At 35.4% G+C, this 16,565-nt stretch overlaps 1 protein-coding gene across 1 annotated transcript in view; it reads left to right on the forward strand.

The window, feature by feature from the left end:
- Positions 1-16,565, forward strand: part of TLK1 (tousled like kinase 1) — a 137,362-nt gene that overhangs the window by 115,090 nt on the left and 5,707 nt on the right. The window contains exons 13-20 of the mRNA XM_045819630.1: positions 7,454-7,551; positions 9,110-9,191; positions 11,203-11,294; positions 11,379-11,468; positions 11,621-11,790; positions 12,318-12,453; positions 14,100-14,211; positions 15,481-15,588. Coding sequence (XP_045675586.1) covers positions 7,454-7,551; positions 9,110-9,191; positions 11,203-11,294; positions 11,379-11,468; positions 11,621-11,790; positions 12,318-12,453; positions 14,100-14,211; positions 15,481-15,588 — 888 coding nt within the window. The remainder of the gene's footprint in view (positions 1-7,453; positions 7,552-9,109; positions 9,192-11,202; positions 11,295-11,378; positions 11,469-11,620; positions 11,791-12,317; positions 12,454-14,099; positions 14,212-15,480; positions 15,589-16,565) is intronic.

The following is a 16,565-nucleotide window of genomic DNA, read 5'->3' on the forward strand; positions in this document are numbered from 1 at the left end:
CTTTCAAAAGTTGTGCCTTTGAGGCAGAGCTACTAACTGTCCTTTTATCTATTGCCTTAAATCTGTGGATTTAAAGAAACTAACAAACCATATACCAGTTAGCTTTTATGGTTGATTCTGTTTTACTTCCAGTCTTTCATAAATTATGATTATGGGAGAGCAGTTTATCTTTGTGATTTGAGGAATTTGCTAGGTTGTGTTTTGTCTATTTCAGATCATTATTCTGGAATTTAAGAAACTACATGGTTGTGCTTTCCAATGATTGTTACTAAATTAACATAAATAAGGTTTTTTAACCTCTGAAAAACCATCCACCTTGTAATAGAGTCTCTCTGTAGTTGTATTATTTTAAAGATACAAGTTACCAATCACAATGCCTCAAATGATGAGGAAGTAAGACGTTTGAAAGTTACTAAGACTGATAATGATATCTTGCCACTGCTGTTAGTTGAAGTTTGTGATGTGACCAGCCCGTAGATATGTGTTGCTCTTTATTTTCTAGCTAAGTTTAGTCACCATCCAGATTTTAAACAATTAGTTGGAGAGAATGCATATGGAAGATTTGACATCTCAGTATGGAATATTAAATAGTGAAGTAGGGATTAGCTTTAATGTATGTGTTTGGAGGGGGTGTATGTGAGAGAGAGAGGGAGAGAGAGAATGAGAGATTTATAAGCCCTGAATATAAGTGCCAGAAGATTTTTTTTGGAAAAACATAACCAATTTGTAATTAAAACAGGATAAGTCAAGAATCATCAGCACCAACACAAATGTGTCTTTGCAGACCAAAGGAATCAGCTAAACAATTTGCAGTCATCTCAATCTCTACTAAAACAAAAATCGCATCCAACATGCCACCTGACACCATTTCTTTCTCTCTCTCTCCTTTGCTCCTTGCGATGTGGCATTCATCTCTCCTTGTGCCTCCGTTCTGAAGAGATAACAGTATAGCAACAACTCTGCCACTGAAATCCTGTTCTCTGACCGATATTGGCACCTGCAAAGAGAAACAACCAGTAACAGGCAGCAGCAGCATCAGTTTTAACCTTCCATGATGAAATCTTTACAGGTCAAGAACAAGCACACAGCTCTTTTCTCACTCCTTCACAGTGGACCATGCAACTAGTTGAAATGGAAGACAATGGATTGTCTACAAGCCTTTTGAACAGTGGAGAATACAGGGCATTGATTTTAGGTGAATTGACCCCCAAATATTCTTGAAGTTTAATATCTCCTTTGGTCTTTCTTTCTAGAATACCATTATCATTTGATTTATCAAATCCTTAGTATGACCACAAAGAATAAGTTTGCATACATGACATTTCTTGTCACTTTAGCTTTGAATATATGAAAATAATGAACAATAATATAATGCTAGAGGACCTAATCTCTAAATCTTTGTGTCCATCGTATTTAGGACCATGACTAGAAGAAATCTTTTGGGAATTCTTCTGTCAGTTAAAGCTACAACCACACTGTACGTTATGTTTCTCTAGAACATAACACAAGATGCTACTTGTGTAGGTAGTAGTTTTCAGTGGAAGCGTAAAAAGGCACTTATAGTAGGAAAAGTCATGGTTAAGCCCATGAAGAATGCTGTGAGGTTCCTGACTTCTTGGCGTGTGTAGACAAGAAGAGTGCCAAGAAGAGTGTTGGATGTCTAAACTTAACGTTTTGTTCTTACTACTGCTTCCTACCTAAAAATGAGTAGTAGTCTATAAAAGATGACTGTGCTGAGAGAATGTGGAGCTAGCTGTAGATAGAAAACTCCCAGTATTTATATTCTACCTCCTATTCTCATTATGGACCTGCAAACATACTCCTTGATCTGTGTTTCCTTATTTATAATCATATATCTTATTTTGGTAGTACATGATATTCAGTACTAAAATAAAAATTTAAAGGTAAAATGTTTTTATGTCCATGGTGTTCAATATTAATCCAGTTACATAGGCAGAGGAAATTTGGAAAGAATTAGAAGTCTTATTAGCTATTAGTTAGAGCTATGTTTAATTAACTTAAGTTTATGACATCACTCCTTCACAATTGCTTGGCCACTTCCCAATCAGAACTATAACTCTGTGTTATTTATGTGCATATGTGTAAAGACTGTCTAGAAGACTAGGCCTTTTCCTTTGTTGTGTAGAAAGTTAAATCATTTCAGATTTTTAAAAAATTTATGGAATCCACAAAAGCCCCCCCCCAAAAAAAAGAGATTAAAGGGAGACAGAAAGCTATGAGAAGGGCTATGATATACTCTTGTAAGGCACTGTGCCTGTATGTGCTGGGGCTTGGTGTTAGCACCCTTGTTAGTGTTTAACATAAGGGAGTTTCACACCCCCCCTCAATACAACAGCTATAATTGCTGTTTCAAAAAGTGTACTAAATATTCTAAATATTTAAATTTTGCCAGTCAGTTGCATTGTTATATTTATTTGCTGTTGCTAAGGTAGAATTTGTTTGGTTTTGTTTAAATAGAATGGAATAGACTGCTCATTTTTACAGTTATTCCCAATTAGGGATTTTAATGTAAGTATTTATGCATTTAAAGAAAAGATAAAACACCACCCCACCAAAAGAAGGAAATGAAGTGCAAAGAGAGGAAACCATTAAGTTTCTAAAATAATCATCCAAGCCAATTAAACACACCAGAGGGAGACACAGTAACAACTAGCGCAATGATTCGTTAGGGATGGGAGTGAGGGGGACATTTATACAGTTAGACAGGAAACCTCCCCAACCAAGAATTTCATAATTTTTCTCTCTTCTTCCACCCCCCTCTTCAGTCTACACAGTCATACTCAAGCAGAAATAGGACTGTGGGCAGGTAATTTCAAAACTGATTTCTATAAATTTAGACCTGCTGCCTAGGTGGTCTTTAGGTTGGTTGGTTCATATTTCCAATGGTTCATATATCTCATACCCATATTTAAGATATGTGAAAGCATGTAATAGAAATTATCAAGGGACATATAGTGAGGACAAATTTGAAGTAAACCAGTAATGGTTTTCTCCTTGATTCATTTCTATATGGCTCCTTCTATTAGCTTTTAATGGTGCCTTTTGTTAACTTCACCCTTCACTTTCCTTGTGATAAACTTTTAGAATGACATAGTTTATGAAATAAAACTTAATTTGAAGACCTAGAGATACTAACTTTTGAGGGACTGTTGTGCATCACTAAAATGAATTTGGTATTAAACTTTCTGAAACCCCATTCTGAACTAGTTTTCCTAGACCAGGTAACGTGTTATGGTGTTGAACAGACAATTTGAAGTGATGTACATTTCTGTGCTTCCACCATTTTCATAATATACCAAACAGAATTTCTTTGATCAACCCTCTTCGATTATAGGCAAGCTGAGATTATATCAAAATGTTTTCCATCTTATCTTACTTTTATAGAAAGGCAGATCTTCAAAATTGAGGGGGGGCTTATAGGGGGGATAATATGGTATATACATTTTCAATTTGTTTTTAAACTAGTATGTTTAATTTTTTCAGGAAATGAAAATTTTTCAGTTTTCAATTTTTTCAGTTTTAGATGTGAAAATGCTTTTTGTAACTCTTTAAGCTTTATAGCTTAATGCCTATACACCCCACTTTTTTTTTCCTTAATTGCCATTATGGGATATGTTCAAAAATACCCCAAATCTGCCAGTCAGTTTTAATCTGGCATTTGCAGAGATTCTACATTGCCATAACTTACTTTTGGCTGAGAACGTTGCGCCAAGGGGATACTGAGTTGCTGGAAGAGACTTTGGTAACAAATAGAAAGCATTCCTATGCTAGACAAGTTGTGAAGGACAAGCCTTTCTGGTTAAGTTGCTGTGAAGTTTACCTTTTATTTAAATTTTTAATAAAAATTTTTGGAAGGTGGTATGTTTTGCAGGTTTCTTAAACAATGAGGCATTATCGAGATTTGTTTTTGCTTCTATGACCTGGTTTTTTGAAATGTAATTTAGAATAGGAGAGCTTATTTTAAAATATTCTTACAATAGCTGTAATGTGTATGCTGTTAAGTTGTCCAGTCCCTATCATTTTGTTGAAACAGAAAAGAGCCATGCTTTTTCATTGTGTGATCACCAGACCTACCTCTCTTTAATACAATCCATTCTTACTCATGTCCCTTCGACACCATAATTGCCTATAGAGACCAGTTCCTTTCTGGAGATGCTGTTTTATTCTTTGTTTCTTCTAGTCTAGACCTTCTCTGCTTTATAACTGCTCAGCTAGTGGATGACTGGAGGATTTAAACTTGGTATTCTTACTGAGCATGTAGTAGCTGGTTGGACTATCTCTCTTTTAGTAGTCTGGCCTAGTTTTGCCATGCATTTGAGGATCCCAATCTATAATGAATTTAGATCAGTTGTTTAGATCAGAGGCTTTAGAAGCCCAGGTGCTTCTCCTAAAGCCTCTGAAAACCATGAATTCCGAGGATGGCCTATAGGGTAATGTTGATCTCAAGGAGAGCGTGGCCTGTGGGATAGATCTTTGGAAATGATCTGCACTGAAGTTAACTGCACTTCCTTAGTTGCTGAGGCCACTGTATTCTAGACTTGGACCCTGAGGCCAGACCAGAACTGGGCCTTGCCGCTTTCTGTAAGGGATACGGTACTAGACAGTATTGCCCTGGTATTTGTGCCTAAAAGTGTATGGATTATTCTACTCAGCTACCATAACAAAATACCACAGGCTGAGTGGCTTATACAACAGAAACTTATTTTCTCACAGTTCTAGAAGCTGGAAGTTCAACATCAAGTTCCGGCAGGGTTCAGTTTCTGGTGAGGCTCTCTGGTTTGGAGAAGGTCACCTTCTCAAGTCCTTACACGGCCTTTTCCCTGTGCTCCCAAAACGAAGGGGTAAGTGTGGTGGTGATATCTTTCTCTTCCTTCCCATAAAGCCACTAATCCCATCACCAGGGTCCCACACTCATGACCTGATATAACTCTAATTATCCCCCAAAGGCCCCATTTCCAAATGCCGTCACATTGGGGATTGGGGCGTAAACGCGAATTTTAATTCAGTCCAAAATAGTAGGTATACTTTTGTTTAGTGGGATTCTGAGATAAATTAGAGTTGCAAAATTATCTTATCTTCCAGGGTGTGTCACTTTAAGGTCCAAGATGCGAAATAAATGTTGAATTACAATATGGAATTTGTAAATATATTTCACTGACTATGGAGGATTTATGTCTGTCTGCATGTAAGACTTATAGTTCCTTCCCTTGACACCTCCTTTTAAATAGTTAGGAGCCAGCTGTTTTCTTTCCCCAGTGCTTATGACATTCTGTTTTTTTCTTACATACTTTACAGTTCAAACTGAAATGAAGCTTGCCCGTGCTTTTGTATTGTAAGATTTTATGGGATGTATTTGTCATATTTTATAGAGAAGAAAAGCTTGCTTAACTGATGCAACATGCATTTACTTTTTAAAATAAGTATTTATTTTGTGATATTGGTTACTGCCATTGTATAGGCATCTGAAAATTACCCCCAAATTATAAAACAAATGTAATTATGTATCTCAATAATCTAGTTGAATCTCATAATTATATATTTATGACTCAATAAAATTTAATTTCTGTAAGTTCTCTTTTGAAATAGTATCCTCATACCACAATTTCAAATAAAGTTAAAACAACTATTTCAGCTGCTGTTCTAATAGGCATTCACTATTTTATCAGATTATTTAAAAATCTGCCAGCCTACCAAGTGTTTGGTAGCTTCCTACATGTGTAAGAATCAATTTAGGTTTTAAGGCAGCAAACATTAGTAATATGAAAAGAAAAAGGTACCATTTTCTGTGTTCCATGTGTAAATGAATTTGAAATTTTTTCATACTCATGGGCATCCCTGTATGGCCAGTTTCCTTTTCTATTTTATGAGTAAATTAGGACAGCTAAACTGTGGCTTGAATTTATTGTTTCAAAACCTTTTAATCTATTTTCTCTCCTTATAAATAATCTTTACTTCCTGGGATTTTTTCTTTTTTCATTAAAATTAGAAATATATGTGACTGAAGCTACGTTAAATGAGGACATTTCAGTTAAATATCTATTTGGTATATCTATTTTAGAAAAATCTCCCCCAAATTCTGTGATGGAAAGGTTTATCTTCATTTAAGTTTATTTTGAAGTTTCTATTTAATCTACATTAAATAATCTGTTGTACAACAAGTAGTGATTGAGTTTCACTTGAAATAATTAAAATAACTTTAAGGGTCAAGTGGAATACAAACATATTTGGGTTTAATTTTTTAACCTGTGAACATTTTTTAATTATTTTTTAAAATTTAATAGTTCAGTTAACATTTTTTTTTTATAATACTTAGAACATTTCTTAGTGTGTAAGCCTCAGTTATAGGTTATACCTCCGTAATTTGCTTTGGAATGAAGTGATATTTATATTTTTAAAGTAAATTTCAGAATCACTAATTTTTTGAGATAAAGGGTTTTAAAATAGAAGATAAATTATTAAAAGAGGAGGAGCTAATGAAATACAGAAATACTTAAGTACAGTATTCAGAAGCAATCTCTGTTTCCTATGATACAGATGTATAATAGTAGTAGGTACACTTCTAAGTCAAGACAATATGTAGTTTTATTTACTCAACAAATATTTTAAATTATTGTGAAATTTGGCATTTTTAGAACTATCCACTGAAATTTAATATATTCTTATTCTTTAAATAATATTAAAATCTATATTGATGAATGAGAGGAAGGGTGATGGGTGATTATGTTGTTTTGGTGTCGATAATTTTTTTAAATGTTCTAAAGTATGTGTTTTGAGACATGAAAATATCAATATTTTTATATTAAATGAATATTAACAAATTTCTGTAGGTTTTGCCTAGATCTGTTCTGATACCTAGTATCTGCCACAGCTATTCATAAAATTGTTGTCTTAGAGCCTTTTTAAGATTACAGTGGGATTTATCCAGACTGAGTGGGGGGTGTGTGTGTGTGTTCCAGATGTTGTGAGGTATAGGAATAATTGGCAGTTCTGTCTTTCTTTCTTTTTCTTTTAACTATTTTAAAATATCTTCATTTCATTTGTTTTATACTAGTAGATGATTCCCTCTTAAATTAAAATTTGGATGTACCAGAAATAAATCTTTTAGTTCATTTTGTGTTATAAGTCAGTTTCAGACTACCTGGCAGTCATTTTCAGTTTAGACATTATAAAAATAGATTTCTTGCACAGAGCAAAACTCAGCATCTCATTAAGTATAGATTTTTATGTGGAGTATGGTTTCTTGAAATAGGCTTTTTCTTGATCTTTTCCATCACTCAGGCATTGAAAAGAGCACTTTGGTCTTTTTACTCAGTGGTACTTTATAATACACTATTCTTCCTGTCATTGTAAAAAATTGATGCATGAGTAAAAATATCTTTTTTTATATCACAAATAAATTGAGCTTGTTATAGTCCCCTCTCTTCATTTTCAGGAAGAGGCAGAAATTCAGGCAGAACTTGAACGTTTGGAAAGAGTCAGAAATCTTCACATTCGAGAGCTCAAAAGGATAAATAATGAAGATAATTCGCAGTAAGTCGTTATCTGTGTATCAGTTTTACATGATGAAAGTGTTTCTCCTGTGTGCAGAGCATAAACACAGTATTTCCTTGTTAGTGGGGAGGGGGGCCTTCTCACCATACTTAGAAAAAGATCCACACTCCCTCCCGTGGGTCAGAAGGTCCTATGTTCGGCCACCTCACCGACACATGTCGTCATCCTCCCCTCGTTTGTAGGTCGTAGGCACGCCAGCCCCTGTTTCCACCTCAGGGCTTCTGTGCTTGTCGTTTTCTCACCTGAACCGTTCCTCCTCTAAGTGTCTAAGTGTGGCTTACCTTTTATTTCACTCCAGATGGTCAGCAGCAAGGCCACCTCTAGGCAACCCTATCTAAAATAGCAGTTTTTACATCACTCCATTCACTTTCTTTTCTTCTTTTTTTTTTTTTTTCAGTATCTTTGCCTTGTTGTTGTTGTTGTTGTATAACATTTATCATTACCTGGAATTAAAAATTTATATTTCAGTTATTGATTATATGTCTCCTCTACCTAGAATATAACCTGTATGAGAGGAGGGACTTAGTTTTGTTCTTTCCGTACCCCCAAAGCCTTACCCAGTGCTTCGCACATGGTAGGCATGCAATAAGTATTTGTTGACTGAATACTGAAATTAATATTGGAAGGAGAAATTATTTCAACTAAAGGGATTTCAGTAAGTCATATATTCAGCATTATTATGCAAAACTTAAGACAAAGAAAAGTAGTTTAAGTTATGGTCTCTGTCCTTAATCCCTGGTTATAAAAATGAGGAGAGAAAACACCTGTGGGCTGGTGGGAGCCTTAAGAAGAAGATGGAAACTAAGCAAGGCACTACTTGTCAGAATTGGAAGTGGCCAGTTTCTGCCATGTAGTATAAATATCTTGCTTAAAATTAAGAAGGCCTATTTTTACCATCAGTGTATGAAATATTATAATTATAGAACAACCTAAGTTATGCCAGATGAAAATTCTAATAAAACAGAACAATTGGCTGTTCTGAAAATTATGTTTAAAGTTGTTTTGTGTATCTATAATAGTAATATTACCTGTGAGTGATTATTTTTTTAAGTTTTTAAACAAGTTTATTATTTTTAATTGGTAATTAAAATTTTATTTATAGAAGTCCAAAGGCAGTAAAATTTAATCATGGGTGAAGGCCAGTTTATAATTCTTTTTAATCATGTCAGTGCCATAAAACCTTGATTAACCATAATCCCCAATATAAAAGTATTATTTTTCCAAGGGAAGTAATTCCTGCTGAGTAGATAATGGGATTTCATAAAGCTCTTGACAACACAATGGGTAGCTCTTTATTATGGTGCTGCACTTGGTCATTGAACCTGAATATTCACCTATGAATGTTAAGCTTTGTGAACATCCAGTGTGAAGAAGGGTGATAGTCATGCAGATAAAGAAAAGTATCAAAGAGAATTTGGAATTTACAGTAGAGTAACAGAAATAGCTAGGAGCAGAATAAGAGCTTGGAACTTTATTGTGGAAAGAACCTTTTTGTGTGCATTTTCATGTTACTAAGTGTTTTTCCCCCAATCCTTAGGTTCAAAGATCACCCAACGTTAAATGAAAGATATTTATTACTGCATCTGCTTGGTAGAGGTGGCTTTAGTGAAGTGTATAAGGTAATGTAAAATTTTTTTCTGTTCTTAAAGATAAAGGAGTACGGGTTTCCCCATAAAGCAAAGAAGCAGTTACCATTAATTTATACGGAAAATTTTCCAACTGTTCCCAGACCTCAAAAATAACCTACCAAATCATACTGAATACACTTAATTATATCCAGTTTTTTCTTAACATTTTATTTATTTAGAGGGAAAGGGAGAAAGAGAAACACCAATATGTGATTGCCTTTCAAGGGCCCCCTACTGGGCACCTGGCCTGCAACCCAGGCATGTGCCCTGACCAGGAATTGAACCAGCGACGCTCTGGTTCACAGGCCAGTGCTCAATCCACTGAGCCTCACCAGTCAGGGCTATATCCAGTTTCATGGTAAGCGCAGTGCCCTTATGAGCTTTCTTAGGCTACCCTACCCTCCCTTCCCCTCTCCTCTCCCCTCTCCCCTCTCCTCTCTTTTCTCTCTCTCCCTTCTTTTTCTTTTCTTTCTTTATTGGTAGTATACTTAAAGTTTTATTTTCATCTATTACTATTTTTCACAAGTGCCTCTGAATTATATTCTTTATGCTTCTTTGCTTTCTCTCACATGAACTTTTTAAAATTCTGTTTCTTTAAACCAACTTTTAATAATATAATTAGCTAATAATTATTGGATATTTACTATGAATCATAGTTTTCTAAATACTTTATATGTTTCACCCTATTTAATTTTCTTAACAACCCAAACTTTATCGGTGAGACTGAAACTGAGAGGGTATTAGTACAGTCAAGCAGCTAATAAGGTTATTTCACTACAAAGTGAATATTCTTAATTATTCCATCCTATATTGTTCTGATCTCCTGCTTTTATAATGTTGTGATAAGCAGTTTACCACTACTGCTCATTTTTAGATGAAATAGATGGGGAGAATGGGGATTGAGGACCTTCTTTCTAATAAATATGTAAGCTTTTAAGTGTTTTTTAAAGGGTTACCTTTGGCCCTGGCCAGTGTGTCTCAGTTTGTTAGAGTGTCGTCCCATAAATTAAAAGGTCACAGGGTTGATTAGCAGTCAGGACACATGCCGAAGTTGTGGGTTCTGTCCCCAGTCAGGGGGGCGCATGGGAACCAGCCAGCCGGTCCATGTTTCTCTCTCACATCGATATTTGTCTCCCACTCTTTTCCCTTCTCTCTAAAATCATATAATCATGTCTTGGGTGAGGATAAAAAAAAAATAATAAAAAAATAAAGGGGTACCTTTATATATAAATCACAGTGGAATCTAAATTATTAAATCTCTCTTTCAATGATATTCGTTGTTTAAAAAAAAAAACATTTAAAAATCACCTGAAGCCTTAAAAGAATACTCACTATTCTTTATTTTGTTACTTAAGAAATAGGCTGGTGATTTAAACAAACCAGTATAAAAATCTCCCCCTCCCACCCCCCCAGACAACCAGAGGAAATTGAAGACAGGTTGGGTATTTGATGAGGTTAGGAATCACTGATGTAGTTAAGTGTGATAATGATAGATGGTTAAGGGTTATGGTTCTGTTTGAACAGTTTCATAATCAAAGCTTAGAATTTTTTTAAACTGGTTAATTTTCAAAGAAGTGGGGAGCGGGGAGGAAAAGGTGGGGAGTTGATAGGAGAAGCTAGAGAAAAAAGATTTGCTTTACCCATCCTACAAAAAAAGCCATCTGTTTTCCTGGCTGCTTACTGCTGCTGCCAGGAGAGAGTAGGTTCCTATTAAAAACAAGAAAGAGCTTTATTTAGTTTGATTCAGTATATTGGCATTTACAAAACTAGAATGTGAAAATTGACATTAGCGTTTTCTCTGATTTAGCACCGTGGAATTTGTATCTTGTTTTTGATAATGTGTCATGGAACTGCATATAATCTTTGCAAAGATGAACACAGGAGTTGTAGCATATATTCTAATTCCATATTATGTCACAATTATCACCAAAATTATTTTAAAAAATCTCTTCAGCTATTTAGTTGATCTTTGGCCCTAACTCTTCTCTGACTTGAATCCTAGGCTTTTGACCTTTATGAACAGAGATACGCTGCCGTGAAGATCCACCAGCTTAATAAAAGCTGGAGGGATGAGAAAAAGGAAAACTACCACAAGTAAATATTAATACTTTGTTCTTTTTATCAGTTGAAAATACATTTAATGGTCATGGAGAATTAATGTACTCTCTCTTCCTATAGACATGCGTGCAGAGAGTACAGAATACACAAAGAACTGGATCATCCCAGAATAGTGAAGCTCTATGATTATTTCTCCTTGGATACAGATACGTAAGTGAATATAAGGATTTAGTTTTTAAGACATGTTTGCTTTTGCTTTCCCTATTCTGTGGTGATGATATAAGTATCTTTATGTCCCCATTGTGGGCCTGAATTATTGGATAGTGTTTTATGTCTAATTTTTCTTCTCTTCTCCATTGTAGGTTTTGTACAGTGTTAGAATACTGTGAAGGCAATGACTTGGATTTCTATCTGAAGCAACATAAATTAATGTCAGAGAAAGAAGCTAGGTCTATTGTAATGCAAATTGTAAATGCACTAAGATATCTCAATGAAATCAAACCCCCTATTATACATTATGATCTTAAGCCAGGTAATTAATAAAATGTGTTTAAATAATTTTTTAGAGTTCTAAAGGGTGTAAAGTCATATTTATTAATTTACCTGAAAACATGCTTCCTGGTTTAGTTTTTAAATGTTAATGGACTACTAGTACAACTTGAAGTATTTTTGTCATGTCACATTTTTAAATCATATTTTAAATATATTTTAATTGGCCCTGGCTGGTGTGGCTCAGTGGATTGATTGCTGGCCTGTGAACCAACGGGTAGCTGATTTGATCCCCAGTCAGGGCACATGCCTGGGTTGCAGGCCAGGTCCCCAGTTGGGGGCACATGAAAGGCAACCAATCGATATATCTCTCACGCATTGATGTTTCCCTCCCTCTTTCTTCCTCCTTTCCCCTCTCTCTAAAAATCAATAAATAAAATCTTTAAAATATGTTTTTTAATTATATTTAAAATTTTAAGTATATATTTACTTCCCAAAAGTTAACGTAAGTTGTAAAGATAATGTTTTTCATATATGCATCATTAAAATAACCTTATGTTTTATTCCTAGGAAACATCCTTCTGGTAGATGGAACAGCATGCGGAGAAATCAAAATCACTGATTTTGGTCTGTCCAAGATTATGGATGATGATAGCTATGGTGTAGATGGAATGGATCTAACTTCCCAAGGGGCAGGCACTTACTGGTAAATGTGTTACTAGAAACTTCAGAATTACCTAGATTAGTGACAGGGCTTTTTATAAGAGCTGTTTCCCTTTCTGTAACCTTTGTGATCACTGTGGTGAGGGTGCTGACACGAAGTCTTTGAGTCGAGAGGGTGACTGCTCTCCTCAGTCTTCTTTGCTCGCCTGGTCTTCACTGTAAATGCTACCAGACTAGAGGGAGAAAGAGTGGGCATTAGCAAGGGACCTCAGCACTTGGCCAGAAACTTCTGACGTGGAGAATTTGTGGATTTTCTTCTATAGTGTTAGAGTGATGTTTATCATGGAAAAGTGCTTATATAACTATAACATCTTACCTGTTACAAGAAATGAGCATCAAGCCCTCACTGTAGAGGTTTTGTGGCTACAGTTCTTGTTGTAGATGGATGTTTTGTTGATCATGGATAAGAGAGGTATCTCACTGTTCTTGGCCTTTGGCCTTGACTCTCAAAAATACCTTTTAGTGACTTCATACAATACATACAGATGTAAGTCGGGATAGAACCATAGATTTCACAGTCTAAATGAATGTCATTGTCTTCAAAGTTATGTGGGTGTTGACAAAAACTATTTAAGTGAGAATTGTCAAACTTATTGTCAAATTCACTAAAGTGAAAAACATAGACTAAAATTTCAGAACAAACTTAGCTTTCAGAATAAATTAGTTGAGCAAAAAGAGGGAAATTTTAATTGGAAGAGAGATAACTACATTAACTTCATTGAACAGGTTGTTGACATTAGGTTTTCTGGAACAGTCTCCACACGGTTAGCCTGGGCACATAATGACCAGGTCCATAAGATACCACAGGTCTTCCTGGTCTTCAGTTTCCATGAACAATGATTAGTTACATTTACATTCATGTATTCTTTTAAAGCCACCTAAAAGTTTAACTTCCACTTGTGGCATTTTCTGGGAACATGAATAAGATGATATGTCACGAGTTTCATACTTAAAATTATCATTGAAGGAAAGAGTGCTCACCAGGAGAATTGGAGTGGTTAGGGAAGTTATTAGAGATTGTCATATTCAAAAAAGAATATGACAGAAAAGCAGTGTGGGCAGCCAAGTTAATGGGCTTTCCCTTGCCGGTCTGAGGGGGTGAGGGAGGAGAGTGAGTACAGATGTTAGAAATTTACGTTGCTTCTGGATTAGGATGGGCTTTGTTGCAAACAAGAAATCTGAGGTCTGTCTTGGCAGTGAGATTTTTTAAACAAAACAGCCACCTGGTCAGATGTGTGTGCGTTTGGAAGAGAACTGCCTACAGTTTGATGCTGGTGAAGGGGGGCAATGGGAGAAGATTTCTTGTTATTAGACACCCAAATTAGAACATTGTAATTTCTAATAACTTTTTATTCCTGTAGAATAATGTATGTAATGTGTATGTATGCTATACACACACATTTTATTTGTGTGTGTGTATAGCATACTTGATGACAAAGTTGTGTTTTGGCACTGGGATGAAATGATACAAGAATATAAATGCCTCAGAAGTTTGATTGGTGATTTTCACTAATGAAGGTCCCAAGGTTTATGTGGATAAAATTAGTGTTCTGAGATTTTCCCACTTATAGATTGTTAATAGTACCCTTTTCCTTTTTCTTCCCCCCCCCCCAAAAAAAAAAACTATAGGTATTTACCTCCTGAATGTTTTGTAGTTGGAAAAGAACCACCAAAAATTTCCAACAAGGTTGATGTGTGGTCAGTTGGAGTCATTTTCTTTCAGTGTCTTTATGGTAGAAAGGTAAGTTAAAGTATACCAGATACAGCTGTATGTAGATAAGTTGAATTTTCCCCTTTAAGTTTTTTTTTTTTTAAGATTTTATTTATTTATTTATTTATTTTTAGAGAGAGGGGAAGGGAGAAAGATAGGGACAGAAACATCAATGTGTGGTTGCCTCTCATGCATCCCTACTGGGGACGTGGCCTATAACCCAGACATGTGCCCTGACTGGGAATTGAACTGGCCTTTGGTTTGCAGGCTGGCGCTCAATCCACTGAGCCACATGGGCCAGGGCTAACTCTTCTTTTAATTGTATGCTTTTTTTCCCATTTGATTAGTTTGTATTGTAGTTTTTCATTACCATTTGTCTCGCTTATACCCTCTGCCACCTTTGTCCTCTGCCTGCCAAATTTTCCCCCTTTAAATACAAATTTTCATTAACTTGAAGTCACGTCATTTTAGATCTTTTCCATTAAAGCTAGGCTTCTTCTCTATTCGTAGAATTTCCATGGATCAGAATAATTTTAATGTCATAACAGTTTACGTGGCCCGCATTTTGCCCTTTTTTTTTTTAACCTAAGGAAAAGAAGTAACTGTTAAACAGTGCTACCATTCTCTACTGTTAAGAATACTGGAGTCAAAACTCTTTATCCTCCATTCTCTCCACTTCCTCACATTCTTAGTGTGCTGTATGAGTTCAAAGTATTTTATTCTGTGGTGTTGGTTTTTTTTACACTACTTTTTAAGGCATTTACACTACCTCATCCCTTCTCTAATCAGGCTTCATTTTGTAAACATTCAGAATAAAGTTTCACGTTTTTAAAAATTATTTATTTATTTATTTTTAGAAGGGAAAGGAGGGAGAAAAATATCAATGTGTGGTTGCCTCTTGTGTGCCCCCTACTGGGGACCTGACCCACAACCCAGGCATGTGCCCTGACTGGGAATCAAACTGGCAACCCTTTCGTTCCCAGGCCGGCACTCAATCCACTGAGCCTCACCAGCCAGGGCAAGTTTCACATTTCTTACATTTTTATTTTATCTGAATTACTTATTGCAACAGCATTATTTTCTTCTGCTTATTCTCAGGGTTTTGGCTATGTTGAGGATTGATTACATAGGCTTGCAGACTGCTGCCAGTAATATCCTTGTTGCTCTGATGATCCATGTAACTGAGGACAAGAATTTTTTAGAACACAAATCATTTGCATCTTGAGTATTCACTAATATCTCTGTTTAAATGTTTTGCGAGATAACTTTGTCAACATTTTGTTTTTATTTATTTTTTAGCCATTTGGTCACAATCAATCTCAACAAGACATTCTTCAAGAAAATACAATATTAAAAGCCACAGAAGTTCAGTTTCCTGTAAAACCAGTTGTAAGCAGTGAAGCAAAGGTATTAAATTTATGTAAAACAAAGTAATTACTCATTAGCAAATGAAATAAAAGTGATTGTCACCACAGGAAAATCTGTCCAGAAGGGGTTGGTGATTTGCTCTGAAAACAAGAGTTGCTTAGGCCTTTGTTTTAAGTGTTCCTCTTTCAAGGACCCAAATATAATCCCTGATTCTTTGTTCACGCCAGCTTGCTTTGAAAATTGGGGAAATCTCGAGGTCTGGGCCTATCATTACCTTTATGTTTTACATATCAGTTTATGTTAATACTGAGCTATTTAAATACACGGTTGATCCTTGAACAATCTGGGTTTGAACTGCACAAGTCCACTTATACATGTATTTGATAAACATGTTGAAAATTTTTTTGGCAATTTGTGACAATTTGAAAAAATTTACAGGTGAATCACATAAAATAGAAATATTGGAAAAATTAAGAAAAAGGTGTGTCATGAATGCATAAGTATATGTATATGTTTTCTCTCAGGGTGTTCTTAATGTTTTCTCTTACTGTAAGAATATAGTATATAATAAATATAACATGCTAAATATGTCTTAATCAGCTATTTAAGTATCAGGAAGGAAGGTTTAGGGGCAGTCAAAAGTAATAACATGGATTTTCAACTGTGCAGGGTATTGATGGCCTTGGTTGGCCCAATCCCCTGTTTTATTCAAGGGTCAACTGTATAAGAAATAATAAAAGCATTGTGCTGATACTTTATATGCATTATCTTTTAACTTTATGATACAGGATTTTTATTACATTTTATGAAGTAGGAAACCAACCAGGCCATAGCAAAAGTATCTTGTCCAGAATTACACCAGCTAGTAAGCAGCAGAGCTGCTTCATCTCAGGCTGCCCTGCACTAACGCTTGTGAGAGCCCCGACCTCTTCTCCAGCTTTGCTCACAGGAGCCTGTGAAACTCTCACAAATGGCTTCCTAAAGCTCTAGTCCATGCATGTCTGTATGGTAACATG

Source organism: Phyllostomus hastatus, unplaced genomic scaffold (genome assembly GCF_019186645.2).
Source record: "Phyllostomus hastatus isolate PE091 unplaced genomic scaffold, TTU_PhHast_1.1 phas_contig_1, whole genome shotgun sequence".
Taxonomy (NCBI): Eukaryota; Metazoa; Chordata; class Mammalia; order Chiroptera; family Phyllostomidae; genus Phyllostomus; species Phyllostomus hastatus.